The following is a 13,602-nucleotide window of genomic DNA, read 5'->3' as shown; positions in this document are numbered from 1 at the left end:
TTGATGTTCCTCAAGCACTGAGAAACTAACAATAGCTTTTGAGCATTTTGATTTTTCACTAAGAATATTTTTTTATTGCAGTAAGTTGTTGTACTTGCCTTCTGTAGCAGCTGACTCTGACAGTCTCTAAGCACAGAAATCCTTTGCTAACGTTAATTCAACCTCTCTGCGTCCCAGAGAGAGGTAAAAATTAACCACCGTGTTACAGCCTGCTCAGCTGCAGAACAGGTTATTTAAGTAACTTACCCAGAGGAAACTGGGGAGCCAGGATTAGAAACCCAAATTCTGCATACCGTTAAATGTGTAAAGGCTGACATTCTAAATCTCGTGTAACTTTCTGAATAAAAGCTAAAACAAAAAAGGACAGATTTCCTTTGGTATCATAACACTGCTGCTGTTTTCTTCTTCATCACAGTAAGTGAAAATGGACATGTCATATTTAAAATGAGTTATAGCTAAGATAGCCTATCACAACATCCACAGCAGCACCACCCAATTAGAAAAACTACTCTAATCTAACCTGATGCTACTGTCATTTTTTAAAATGAGTCCTACTTCAATCATAAAATCCTCGGACCGTAACATTGCTTTCTACACCATATGTCCTTATTTAGAGGAAAAAAAATGATTGCACCCTTAATTCAAAGGGAACGTTTCCCTCTGAGCCAGAACTCAATAAAATGTATCAAAAAAATTGTGGAAAAGGGCAAGCAAAGAAAATCAAATTGCAGTGTGTGAAACGATTTAAGGAGGGACCTGGGGAATACATAATCTCCAAACTGCCAAGTTAGAGCAAGTATAAAATATACAAACAAGCCTGATATTTTTCCCAGTTGATCTCATTATGGGGTATGCTTGGGATAGATAAATTTTGTTAGAATGCATTAAGGCTGGATTTTCAAGGAAACAAGTCAGAAGTAATGTGTTTAGCTGATTCCACCTTGTTTTGATACATGGTTCTTTTCAGGTTGAAAGAAGTACGTTTTTAAAGCCAAATGGTTTGTTTTGTTTCAAGCATTAAAACCAGAGGCAACTGGGTGACTCTTTTTTTTCCCCTCCTCTGGAAAACAGACGTTTATAATTTCAGCGTGCTCGTTAATCCTTGGGGCAGAGCTCTGTGCGGTATGTTTCACTGCCACTTATTGTTGCCTGCTTAAAATACACGGAACTAGCCTTGAGTGCAATCCCTTAACAGACTGTTTCGTCCACAAATAGTGCTTTTTCCAAGTCTCCAATATATTTTAATTAAATTGTCCATTTGTATTTATTAAGACAGTTTACCATCTCCTGCTGCAGAGAGCTGCTACTGCCGATAATCCACCAAGAGAAGCACGAGCTTATCTGGGAGTTGATAATAAAATGCAAGCATATGTTAGCAAAGAACTCTTCCCAAAAAATTATTTGAGCATCATTTTCATGTTTGTTGGGAAGGAGACAGGCCGTACAATTAGTTTGATAAGTTTTTGGAACAGTTGCTTTTAACAGTTCGTGTAGCCGTGGGGAATCAAAATCTTTGTTAGTATGAAATGTTATCTGCAGAGAACTTTTCTTGCTTAGATTGACCCTGTAGAAACAGTTGGAAGAGGGTCCTTTGGCAGAGCAGGTGATAAAGTCATTACACGCTGATGAGATGTAAAGTGGCGTTCAGCAGCATTAGCTTAGATAGATGAGCATGATTAGGTGGAGTCATCCCTATCTCTGGTGATCTGCAAGCTTGGACCTAAACTCTGGACGTGGACGCCTCTCAGCTGTACCTACTGATCTCCAAGCAGCTTCTGCCAAAAGAGATTTGCCATGAAGTCAGTAAAATCCTAAATCCGAAGGCTGTGTTTGGTCTGTCCTTTCTCTCAAGACAAATGAAAGTTGATCTTCCAGAGCTCTAAAAAGGAATTGAACTTGTTTCTCAATAAGTTAACCTGTTCCTGAAAGGAAGCAGCTTAGCTCCGTGCTGCACGGAGCTCTTTGCCCCTTCTGATCTGGAAGGGCTGCTTGGTTCTCCTGGGACCATTCCCTGCTCCCAAGGGCAGCGCAGAGCAGGTGAGTGCCATTCCTGCCGGTGCCTGTCTGCTGGTGGAGGTGAGAGGATTAGTGCTAAATAGACCCATCTGAGCCACCAGAACAGGCGTCTCCGGGATGAATATTTTAATTATGTCTCTCCCCGAGGGTGCTGCTTTCTGTCTTGCCTTTAGAGCGGCACGGAGGGAGGTTGGTGGGAATTTCTTTTCCTACTGTGTGTGTCTGCAAGACCTGTTTTATGACAAGCAGACACAAACCCAAGCAACAGCAAGAGGTTTAAAATCAGACTGCTGTGACTTTAAGAGTGAGGAAAAAAAAAACTGTTAAGGAAGGAAAATAAAAATCCCACAGCCTGTTGTAGCAGCTGTAGCTTCAGATCGTGTGGAAAATGAAGGCAGATGATTCAATTTGGCCTGTGCCCCGAGTACATTTCCAAATGCTTCTGTGTGTGCGCAAGATAATGAACAAATATATTGAGATGGCACAAGATCAGTCCGAGTCTGCTGCTGCGCAAGCGGTGGAGCTCCCAGTAGGAGCGCACTAGCTGTGCTGGGTTAATGGGGGTGAGGGTCGGGAAGCCCAGCACCTTTCAGAACAACTTAAGAAAAGAATTTGTCTCCTTTTGCCCCAGGCTCCCCGGGGCACTCAAACGGAGCTTGTGATAAATCGAAGTGTATTTATTAATAATGAGCGGGGGCAGTGTGCCCGTGATTTGAAAATAGGTGCGCCAAATAAAAATGTGCTTTCCTCTGACATCGGAAAAGCTTGAGTAAATGGAGAGCAGGCTGATCTATTATGATTAAAAAGCGGGGGCTGAGAGCCAGCGTGGTGGTAATGAAAAAGCCCATTTAGGGAAGCAAGACCCTGTTCTGCCCATTCATACACTCCTCCACCCCCGCCCCATAAGAAGAAGTAGGGAGGGGGAGGTTGGGTGGGGGAAATGAAGAGGCAGCAGCAGTCCAGGATAGCAGGGCTGGGCTTTAATGAGAGCTGGAGTTATTACCGGAATGAGTTATGATATTTAATCATGCTACATGATGTCCAACAGCGCAAGGTTCATGATTCTTGGCTCCGAACGCGGCTTGGGACTGTCTGCGAGCACCTGCAGCGTGCAGATTGATCGTGGCCTGACAAACCCGCCGTACCTTGCGCCCCGTCGCTCCCTGCCAAGCCAGCCCAGTCTGCAGCGCAGGCCTGCTCCCGCGGAGCTGGAAATGGCATCTTTCGTGTTCTGAAGCACAAATCTGTAGTTTCTGGTAAAAACTGAACCGTAGCTACTGCGCATAGCTGGCATCGCCTACTGCCGGCTTTCCTCCGCGGCGTGGGCTGTTGTCGGGTGTGTTATCTGTCTTGTGGGAGGCTGCGTTGGGCTGGTTTTTAAGCAGCCTTGGGTTTGTTTAATGCTTTTGGAGAATCCTGTTAACTTCAGTGATGAAATAGGCTCTGCTTGAGTGTAACTTCGGCACCTTTTTAGTGTTTTGGTGAATACACACTGACATGAACATCTCGCTGACTTAGGATTTGGATGAGGACAGGATTTGGCCTTTGGAAGAGAGGAATTACCAAATAACTTCAGTTGTCCTGTTGTGTCTTATTATTGTGTTCAGCTGAGCTGTCCTGAGGTGACACAGTGGTCAGCCTACGTTTAAGAAAGGATTCCCTCCCACCCCACCAACCCTCAGGAGATGGGGTTGAGGAGCACCTTTCAAGGACTCGCTCTTGCTGAGCTTTGGGCATTGGGGTTATTTTAGAGACTTTTTGGCTTCTCAGATGACTCCTAACATATTTTGAGCAGACCTAAAGGCAACACGATCAAACGTACCCAGATGTGGCCCCCATATGCTCCTACCTGCTGTTTCCTGAGCTCCATTCGGCCCCGTGCTGCTGGCAGGGAAGCACAATCTGGCAGGGGCTGGAGAGGGGCCATGGCTGCCATCGGAGCAGGGCACAGCAGCGGGCGTGCGGGCACCCTCCAACAGGCAAAGTCACCAAGGTGGCAAGGGGGGCCCCTCCGAAACGCTGCTTGTGAGCGGTTTCAGTGCTGCTCTGTAGCAGTGGTGGGGCAGCTTTGTCCAAGTGGCTCAGCAGCTTCTCTCAGATGGCCCCTGGGTTTAGATGGGTTATTTGGCTCCTCTGCCTGAGGTATTTAATAATGGTGGCTGGTGTTCCTCTAACGTCAGCATAGGTACCTGGCAACGTGTTGTACAACAGCATGTAGCGTGTTTTGCATCCAAGTTTGGGGAGTTGCTTGCTTGGGTCTGTGCTGTGGTGAGGTGGCCAGGAGGTCCCGGGGCTGGGAGCGGGGCTGGCAGCCCCCCTTGCCTCTGGCTACACAGCCTTTGCAGACTCTACAGAAGTAATAATCTTTTGAAAGGGAAAAGAATACTAGGTTTTATAGTAAAGCTCAATCGGGGATCACGGTCAGGAGGAATTTATGCAACTCGAGCGAAAACACCCAGAGAAAATCACTAGAAATCAAGCAGCCAAGCCAGAAGCAACTTTGGGAAAGAAACTTCAATTTGACCACTTTGCTAATACCCAGGTCTGCAGAGAGTGCCCGTGAAACCAATGTATCCATTTAGCAGAACAACTTGTCCTCCTAGTTGGGTCCTGCATGTGGCTCATTAGGGTAATTACTGATGAATTAAGGCGGCTTGGCTCAGCGCGCGGGCTGCGGGGGTGCGGGCTCCCCTGCTGGCAGGCAGCAGGTGTAAATGAACAAGATCTGTCAAAAAGGCTGATGGCCCTCTTAATTCACAGCAGCAAACTGGGGACGGAGGTAGTGCAGCAAGTTTAATAATTGATATTTACTTGGAAAGGTTAATGGCAGTAGTGATGCTTCTAATTTGCTTGCCCGCGCAAGACCTTGTCAGGTCAGATTGTCTCAATTTGTTACCGTGGGTGTAGGTGTAGTTTTCCTTTAATGAAATTTGGAGAAAAGAAACAGGTGGTGTTGGGAGCAGCTCTAACTCCAGAAAAACAGCAAAAGGTTGGAGTCTGGTAACAGGTTGGGTGAGTCTGTGCTAACTTTAAACAGCTGGCAGTTTAGTCCTTCGGAATTAATTCTGGTGTACATTTGCGCTTGGAAAGATGAGAGAGTTTGGAATGGTGTCATTTATTTTGCCTTTAATTTGCAGCTGTCTGGGAGCTGTTTAGGTCAAAAGTATAATAATTTTGACAGGCTTTGATGTGTTCTTAGGCGGGAGTGGTGGGGCTATGGATCAGAAAGCCACAGAATTCAATGGGTGTTTCTGGACTGTATTTAGGGAAATTGTAATTCTGTCGTGCAGTCCTGAAGTGGTTCCTGTCTCAGGGAGAACCAAAGCCCCTGCTGTGTCTGCCAGCCTGGCCATGGGCAGGTTGGCTACTTTGCATGCGGGAGTTTCAGAAGAGCTGGGTGGTGACTGGGAGCTGGTAGAGTTGGGGTTTGAGTGAGTGTGGGAAGATCCAGGTGACTGAAGAAAGCTGGTGTGCCAGTGCTTCTGAAAGGCTGTAATTGATGGGGTACTGCAGTTTCTCCTGTTGGTTTGGCGTCAATTGTAGGCAAGCTGGTGGGACAGCTTAAATTGTAATTGATTAATAAAGACCTGAAAAAAAATAAAATAAGTGCATGACAATCATTTTATGTATTTAGAAAAAAAATCGTATCAAATTTTCCAAACTATATGGGGGATTAAAAATTTGGTGGCTAATGGCCGCAGTATTGCTGTGTAGTTACATTTCTGTGCTTGATGCTGTTGACCTTTTTATTAAGGAAGCAGAGAGCGCGGATTCAAAGTGATGAATTTCAAGTGGATTATTTCCTGCCAACTGTTGGTTGGAAGTGCTCCTAGCAGATCCCAGCAGGGATTATCTCTCGTTGTTGTGTTGTTTGAACATTTTGATGTAGGAGCAAAGATAAAAAATCAGTCTTGATAAAAGTTTTCAGGCGGGCAGCGTCTCAGGAAGGTGGTTTATGATGAATGAGATGGGACACTGATCCTGAGAGCGGTGATTGGGTGATGAGGTGGCCGTGAGCAAATTTGTATTTCTAATGCTTTGATGTGGCTAAGTCTAAAAGTCTTATCCTGAGGAAGAAAGTGTATGGATGAGGTGTAAGGTGGCAGAAAGGCATGCAGAGTAAGGACTTGAAGCAGAAACGTACTGCTGCTTGTACACGAGCATGATATTTACTTTGAGTTCTTGTAGAGGAGCCTATACAGGGCTGTATACTCCAGACTGGATGAGTACTGGAGCTTGTTCTGTATATAGAATCTTGAATATTGTATTAAATTCTTAATAGACTGTGGGGCACTCAGCTGACAGCCATACCAAATGTCCATGGGAGTGGAGTGATCAGCGTGCTACTGGCGCTGAGGTTTCGGGGCCCGCATTGTGGCAGTGAGCCCACCGAGCACGGTTCCCCGTGCCACAGCGGCAGCGTTCGAACACGCTGGGTTAGAGCTGAGCACCAGGAGCAAACCCTGCTCGCTACTGAGACTGCGATGAAACAGGACAGAAAGAAACAAGGGGATTTTATTGCCATTAAATGTACCAATTTGTACAAGCCGACATTTTAAATAGTGTACTTTAAATGAGACCAAACTGATATGACTAGAACGTATTAATAAATTAAACACCAATATTTCACAAGGGAACTAGCAGAATAATTTGTTAGTAAATGAGCCCAGGAATGAAGCTGTGAGTGACGTATCTATCCTATCCTTCTCCTCCCCCTGTAACACTCTTTGCAGATGTAAGTGGAAAGTTGCTGTGATTTCAAACATCGGCGCCTCTCACCTAGGTACAAACGCAAGTGCAACTTCAAGTGAAGGAAGAAGGATTATTTAGTGGTTAGAGAACCAGCCTTGGCCGTAAGAGTTAATCAGGCCCTGCTTCAAATTTTGTACGTTATCTGAAGTGAGTTGTTTCAGGCCAGGATCCCTCACGGTATTTGGGCACCTGGCCACTATGCCGGTACCAACCTCTCAGCGTCGTCACTGGGGGTGGCCCCGAGGCACATCTCTGGACTGGGAACCGGAGACTTGGCTGCTGGGTCAGCGCTGGTCCTGCAGCAAGCGGCAGTACGGAAACACCAGCGTCACAGCTGGGGTTTGCTGGTAGCGAAGAGTGAAGGGGGTTTGTCTGTCTGCTTCCCTCTCTTGCTGGGCCCTAGGACTTTGGCACAGCCTTGCCTGCTTCCAGGAGTGCTAAAAGCACCCCTTCCCTCGCACGTTAGCAAAAGGGAATATGGACAAACATAGTCAAGCACAACTTCAGAGAAGCCCCGTGCATTCGAAAGCGTCCTCGCCACGGTGGCGTGGGCTAGGCGTGAAACATTGACTGAACCGCTGTCGGCGACCTCGGGAACAGGTGGCAGAGCAGTGCTTGAAAATCTCCTTTTTCCCCCTCCTTCTTCTCCCTCTAGATGAAGGTCCCTACAAGCAGAAGTGGCAGAAATAGCGAGGAAGACAGCATCAGGGAGGCCACAAGCTCTCAGCGGAGCAGCTCAAGGGACCGTCTCAGTGATGTAAGTACCATTCAGGAGAAAGCATCGCTTCGTTGCAGCGATTCCCGCTGCTGACATGACTTTTCATAAATCTTGCTGAACAAATGTTGGCATCCAGAGGTCACTGTGTAATAACTTTTTTTTATGTCATGATTGAGTGTTGTGGCATAAGTGGTTGAGCTGCCTTGCAAACACTGTAATCATGGTGCAAATAATATGATAAGCGAAAGATCGGAGATGGGAAAACAAAATGGAATTGTTATTCCTCAGGGAAAAATGGCTTGATGTTTTGTTTTGTCTCCTCAAGAAGTGGTGTTAAAAAGCTTTTTACAGTATCTTTGGGTTTAGCTACTGCATGTAATCACGTAGTTTGGGTGCAAAGTCGGTTCGTCTAATTTTATGCTTCTTGCTTCCAAGATTTTTGGAAAGGTTTTTTGGGGAAAGCTGTCTTTCTCTCAAGAAATTCGTCGGTATGTTGAGTGAAATGTTATGATAAAACAAAAGCAAACGGTACCTTAGTGTGTAAACACACAAATGGGCTTTTGAGTCACCAAGAAATCAATGGCAGTGCTGGGATAATTTTATATGAAGGCTTTTTGTGTTAGCAATTAGCATTTCGCCTTCATTAAAACATGATTTTTTACTAATTAGGACCTTTCCCGTTAGGAGAGATTTAAATGAAGAACAATAATCAAACGCTGGCACGAGCATGTCTGAAATATTAAATTTGCCATTTCAATGGCAAGCCGCAGAAATCCCAGAGCGAGTGGTTTTCATGTTGAGTTCTATTAATGTAAAATATGCTTCATAACTAAAACCTGTCACAGAAAACGGCTCACACCAGCTAAATTCAATTGGACAGTTAATTTAGCTTTAAAATTGAAAACACTACCTCCGCTTCAGGATGCGAAAGGAAGGAGGGGGGAAGGCCTTTGATAAGTGTAATGTATTTGCTATTAAGGCTTTCAGAGCCCATTCTACAGGAGGAGAAGGGAGAAAAAGGGGAAAAAATGGCTTCTACAAATGTGTTTAAAAGCTGAAAGTATTTATTAAAAATGTCAGCAGAAAAGTGCTTTTGGCAGATTAAAGCAGGATTCAGCTTGACAGCTCTGACAGGGAAATGTGACGGGGGAAAATTCTCTCTACATGTTTGGAGTGTGAATGGGGCGCTGTAAACAGCCGACGCAGTGGGAGGAAGAGAAAAATAACGTGTCCTGTGATCTGCTTCCAGGAGTGCGAACCCACGCGCCGCAGTGGGGAAAGGCGGGGGGGGAAGGCCCTTTCGACAAATCCCCATGCTGCAGGGTGTCTTTGACTGTGTTATTAGTCAATAATGTTCTCAATTTTATATATATGTATATTTATGCGATTCTCTCCTCCTCCCCTTGGCCACTCTTGACAGGTACGTGAGCAGGGGCGCCTGGTAGCGTTGCTGTACCGTGACGTGGGGCCGCGGGAGAGGAATAACGTATTCAGCCTTGGTGATTAGCTTAGGTCAAAGCGTCAAGTGGTCTTGGAGACTTCTCTTGTTAAGCCGCGCGCTTCCAGTTTTTTCGCGTGCTTTGCCTTGCCCCGAAAGTTACCGGCTGAGCCTGCAGGAATTGAGGCCGAGTGCCTAATTCCTGTGGAATTTTCAAAGGTAGATCAGCAGCCGGTGAAATTTGGGGGGAAACAGGCACTCTGTTCTTTTTTACTCGACAGGGACATCTGGGCAGTGCCTGAAGGCCAAGGCACACTTCAGAGCTCTGATGAGGCTGCTCTCGTGACCTGACAACCCATTGCAAATGAGAATTTTTCAAATTAGTAATTAAACAGTTTGAAAAGCAAGGTTCATGAATCACAGAATGCTCTTGGTTCGTTATTTGACGAGTGCAATTTAGTTTTAATTACGTAGAACGCTTCCTCACGTACCAGTAAATGTTCTGTAGTCTATTTAGTGACTGTCAGAAAGTCTGAGGAAGTCCCGCGGGTGCAGCTGGATGGTTTTCGCCATTTGTGTGCAAAGGAGTAAGGCAGCAGACTTTTTCTTTTTGGAGAGAGGGAGCAGGGAAGGAAGAGAAGACGCCGACATGCTGCCGAGTGTCAATTCCTGCAGGATTTTCTGCCGAGCCGTGCCTGGTTCCTGTACGGCCCTGGAGCTGTGTGTCCCAGCACGCAGGTTAAGTAGATGGTGGGCAGCTGAACTGGTGCAACCCCTGACGTGTGGCACTGAGGACTGAAAAGCCACAGGGTAGCAGGGACAGAAAGAGAAGGCAGGAAGGGTTTTTCCCTGTGGGCAGCGGTTATGAACCGAGGCTCTAGCACACGGCTCTGCCTGTCCTTGCAGACGGATGCGTTGCGGCAGGAGGCACCTGGGCTGGTTCTCGCTCTCTGCTGAGTAGCTCTCCTGCTGTTTCTTGGTGCATTTGGCCTTCAGGAGTGTTTTTCATGCTGCCTTTCCCTCCCATCTCTTTCCCCATTAACGTGGGCGAACAATGGAGTAAATGAGGCGCGAGGCGGCAGGTTTGGCTGCCGCACGGTGGCACACAGCAGGTGTGGTGGGAAGTAACTCTGTGAAGGTGTGGGCTATAGCATTCAGCGTTGCCACCGTAGAAGCACTGGAGTCCTCCCTTCAGCTTCACTGTCAGTCTCCATTTGGGAGACGCTATTATAGGCAGCTGAGCTCCTCTGTGGGATTTGTTTTTGGAGGTGACTTGTTCAATGGGATGCCAGCAAGTTGTTCTTTATTTACATTAATGCATGTCATTAGTCTCTAATGGACCATGCAGTCAAGAGGTGGCCTGGTCTGTCGTGAAATAATTGCACTCTAAAGAAAACTGAAGCGAGTGATTGATTGTGCCTTGCACACACACACAGCCATCGGTCCATCCACAACAAAACCCAGAGCGTTTGGCTGCTTCTTTGTCACAATGAAACTTCTGTGGGGAGAGAGTGCTACAACTTCATAGTAAGACAGCAATTGTCTGTCTTCTGTAGTGCATCTTTCCAGACATTACTCCGAGTGCCATTTATTATGGGTCATTGGGGAGAAAAATGCTTGTTATGATCTAGTGAAATCATCTCTGGCTGCAGAGGTTTGATTTGTTGAGGCTGGAGTCTTCCTTGGGGTGAGGAAACTTTGGAGCAGAAAAGCAGAGAAGTTTTAGCGCAGGTTTGCACAGCAGATGTGTGGGAAAGAGGGGATGGGAATTTGCCACTTGTTTATGTTCCCAGTGTTGATGTAAAATTCCCTTAAAATCTACTACAAAGCTGACATCCCTATTACGCATGTACTCTCGGGTCTTCTACAACCACCAGAGAGTCAACAGCCTTTTTCCAAAATGGGATTTTCTTCTGCTGTCTTTCATGGTGAGGTAATTGGAAGTTGCCAGAGAATTAAGAGCCAGATAAGCCGTATTGCTATTTTGTTGTGTTGACCCAAGTAAAAGTGGAAGGCTTGGGCATTTGTTTTGGTTTTTCCCCATGTTCCATAATTGTCCTAATCTTTTCTGATGTCCTGAACAGTCCAAAAATCCACACAGAGCCTTGTATAATGGCTTTAAAAGCAGGTTTTTATCTTTTTCTTGACCCATCAGCTTAAGAAATGCCTGCTTTTTAATGGATTTTCTCCCTCACTAAATTGAATGGATCGTCCCTCATTATCATTTAAATAGAAGCCTCACTCCCTGTGAACATGGAAAATTTGAATGTGGTAGTAGAGCTGTGATAATTTGAAATATTCGGAAGGTGGGGGCAAGGAGGGGGAGCAGGCGGCAGAGTGCAGAATTGCTGAATGTAATTGTCATGGATTCTCAATTTTGTTGCCACAAGATGGGAAAATAGACTAATAATTGTCTTCCAACCCTAGTAGAATAGTTGCCCTAGTTAGCTGAAGCTAACACTCTAATTGTCATGGGGGCGCAGAGATGAATGAGGATGTATGCAGGGCACAGCCAGGGCTAAATTGAGTGATATACTAAGGCAAAGAGCAAATTGGCAATTATTGGCCCAGCTGAAAAGGTTGGCAGGTGTGCTGCTTTCTCACGAGCCCTTAGGGGGAAATTGGAAATATAAAATATCGACCATAAATACTCACTGATTAGGAAATATGTTGCAAGAGGTGCTGGCCACTTAAGAGTCAAACCTCTCCTTTTCAAGGGATTGGCTTCAGCTGTGCATAAAACCAGCAAGCGCTGCTACTAAGTTGTTCAGAGCTTTTTCCTCTCATCCCCCATCCCCCAGGCTATCTTTTCCAATTTTCCATCATCCTATCCTCATATGTTTGTTTGTTTTTCTTTAAACAAAATAAATGAAAAGCAGTCTTTTAGGGAATGCAGATATTTTCCTCTCTCTAAATGTTCTTTGATAAGTGTTTAGCATATTGTATAGACTAGATATAAAATTGTTTCTCTGGTAGATGAATACAAAATAACTTCTGTGATTTCTAGTTCAAACAGTTCACTGTGTTCTGCTCTTCTTTGTGTGCCATCACAGGCACTATCTCCCCCTTCCCTCCTGCTTTCTGTACCACGCTTCCCCTCCCGGGGCAAAGGGATTAAAGCAGCAGCAGGGTGCAAAGCTGCGGGTCCCTTACGTCTGCCTCAGGCTGCAGGACCTTGCCAGAAGCATGATCAAATGAACCTCTGAAGTGAGAACTGGAGCACAGTCGCACTCCAGGCCCGTATTTATCCACTTCGCAAACTTTGGCGCGGGTGGGACGCCTGGTCTTGGCTCCGGGCAGGGTGGCGGTGGGGCAGCGGAGCTTGGTGTGTCGCAGGCCAGGAACACCTCAGTGCGATGGTCGGGGATGTTACTGAGTGCCTTGAAGGAGTTTTTTGGAAGGCTTGGCGCAGCAATTTGTGGATGGCAAACTCTTCGTGGCACATGCTATTTGTTGTTCCCCATGTATAACACGCTAGAATCTGGTCCCCAGTTTCAAGAGTGGAATAGCAGCGTTGTAGAACTTAGTGAAACAAAGATAGCAACAGGATAGTTTTAAGACCCCCTCCTCAAACCATGAGTCAGCTGGTTTGAATATAGATGCAAGGACAATGGAACCTTTCAAGTCACACTAGTCTGGAGGCAAAAATGCATGTCCTTTCAGCATGCTATCTTCTTTTGTCTTAGTCCCTCCAAATACTACATACTTGCATGAAAACTGCTGCAGCAGCAATTACGAGCAAAGCTGTAATGACTTGCTTGAAGCTTTCGGTAGTGGAGCATAGCTAGGAAGAAAGTAAGTGTGGAGGAGAATTTGGGAAGCTGCTCTGAGGGGTGGTGGTTTGAAGGGGAGCAGCACTCGTGCATGTTCTGTGCGTTTCGGAAGTGTGAGGTCTTTTCGTGTTCCTGGCTTGCTGTGTGCAGGAGACGGTTCGTTCGTTCCTGGTCGGCAGCCGTCATTCCACAGCTCTCTGCAGCCGTCAGCTGTAGGAATCTGAAGTGTCCTTTTTTGGTTAGAAGGAGCTCTGTACCTTATCAAGCCAGTTACAGATGTTTAGACCTTGTGCAGTTTGATATCTTACTGAACTAGTTTTGCAGTATTTCCAAGCACAACCCGCTTTGTTTATCCAACATAATAAAATACATTAATTCAAGAAGGAACACATTGCAGTTTTGCGTGACATCCAAAATCATTCATCATGTTCTGTGATTCTGTGTGATTCTGTATTGTAGTTATCTTGTCAGGTCCTGGTTGCTAATCTAAGTGAACATCAGATGCACTCTGTGACCTTTGCCAAGTCGATTGAACTCATTGTATTAACAAACAGGAGTGTGACCATAGAAATTAATTGCATTAAGAGACTGTGTGTTAAGCTCTGGCATATCTTCTGCTCTTGGCCCTTCTTGCCCTCCTCCCCACTTACTCCTCTCATTCCGAGACAGCTGTATTTTATAAGGGACTTGCTTGGAACGGAAATACTGGATTTCTCCAGTATTCAAAGCCGAACCAGTATTCTGGTTTTGAATGTTTGATAGACGACTGAGTGGATGGGTAAACACGCATGCTTCCTTGTGCCTCCGTCCAGTCTGACTGCAGAATTGGGGTAGCTGAGAAACAACAGGAGACAGGTGCAGCTGGGGTGAGTTTTCATTCTGAACAAATGCTGTAAAATGTAATT

General features: G+C 45.8%; 1 protein-coding gene across 21 annotated transcripts in view; it reads left to right on the top strand.

Moving 5' to 3' along the window:
- FBRSL1 (fibrosin like 1) overlaps positions 1-13,602 on the top strand; it is a 555,762-nt gene that overhangs the window by 241,438 nt on the left and 300,722 nt on the right. For 20 of the 21 annotated variants that reach the window (XM_075434573.1, XM_075434570.1, XM_075434584.1 and 17 more), the window contains one exon: positions 7,424-7,525. The exons of the other annotated variant lie outside the window; for it this stretch is intronic. In XM_075434573.1, coding sequence (XP_075290688.1) covers positions 7,424-7,525 — 102 coding nt within the window. The remainder of the gene's footprint in view (positions 1-7,423; positions 7,526-13,602) is intronic. 21 annotated transcript variants of the gene reach the window in all.

The sequence above is a fragment of the Opisthocomus hoazin genome, chromosome 13 (genome assembly GCF_030867145.1).
Source record: "Opisthocomus hoazin isolate bOpiHoa1 chromosome 13, bOpiHoa1.hap1, whole genome shotgun sequence".
In the NCBI taxonomy this organism is placed as follows: Eukaryota; Metazoa; Chordata; class Aves; order Opisthocomiformes; family Opisthocomidae; genus Opisthocomus; species Opisthocomus hoazin.
Note: the sequence above shows the minus strand (reverse complement) of the source record. Positions and strands in the feature narration are given on the sequence as shown.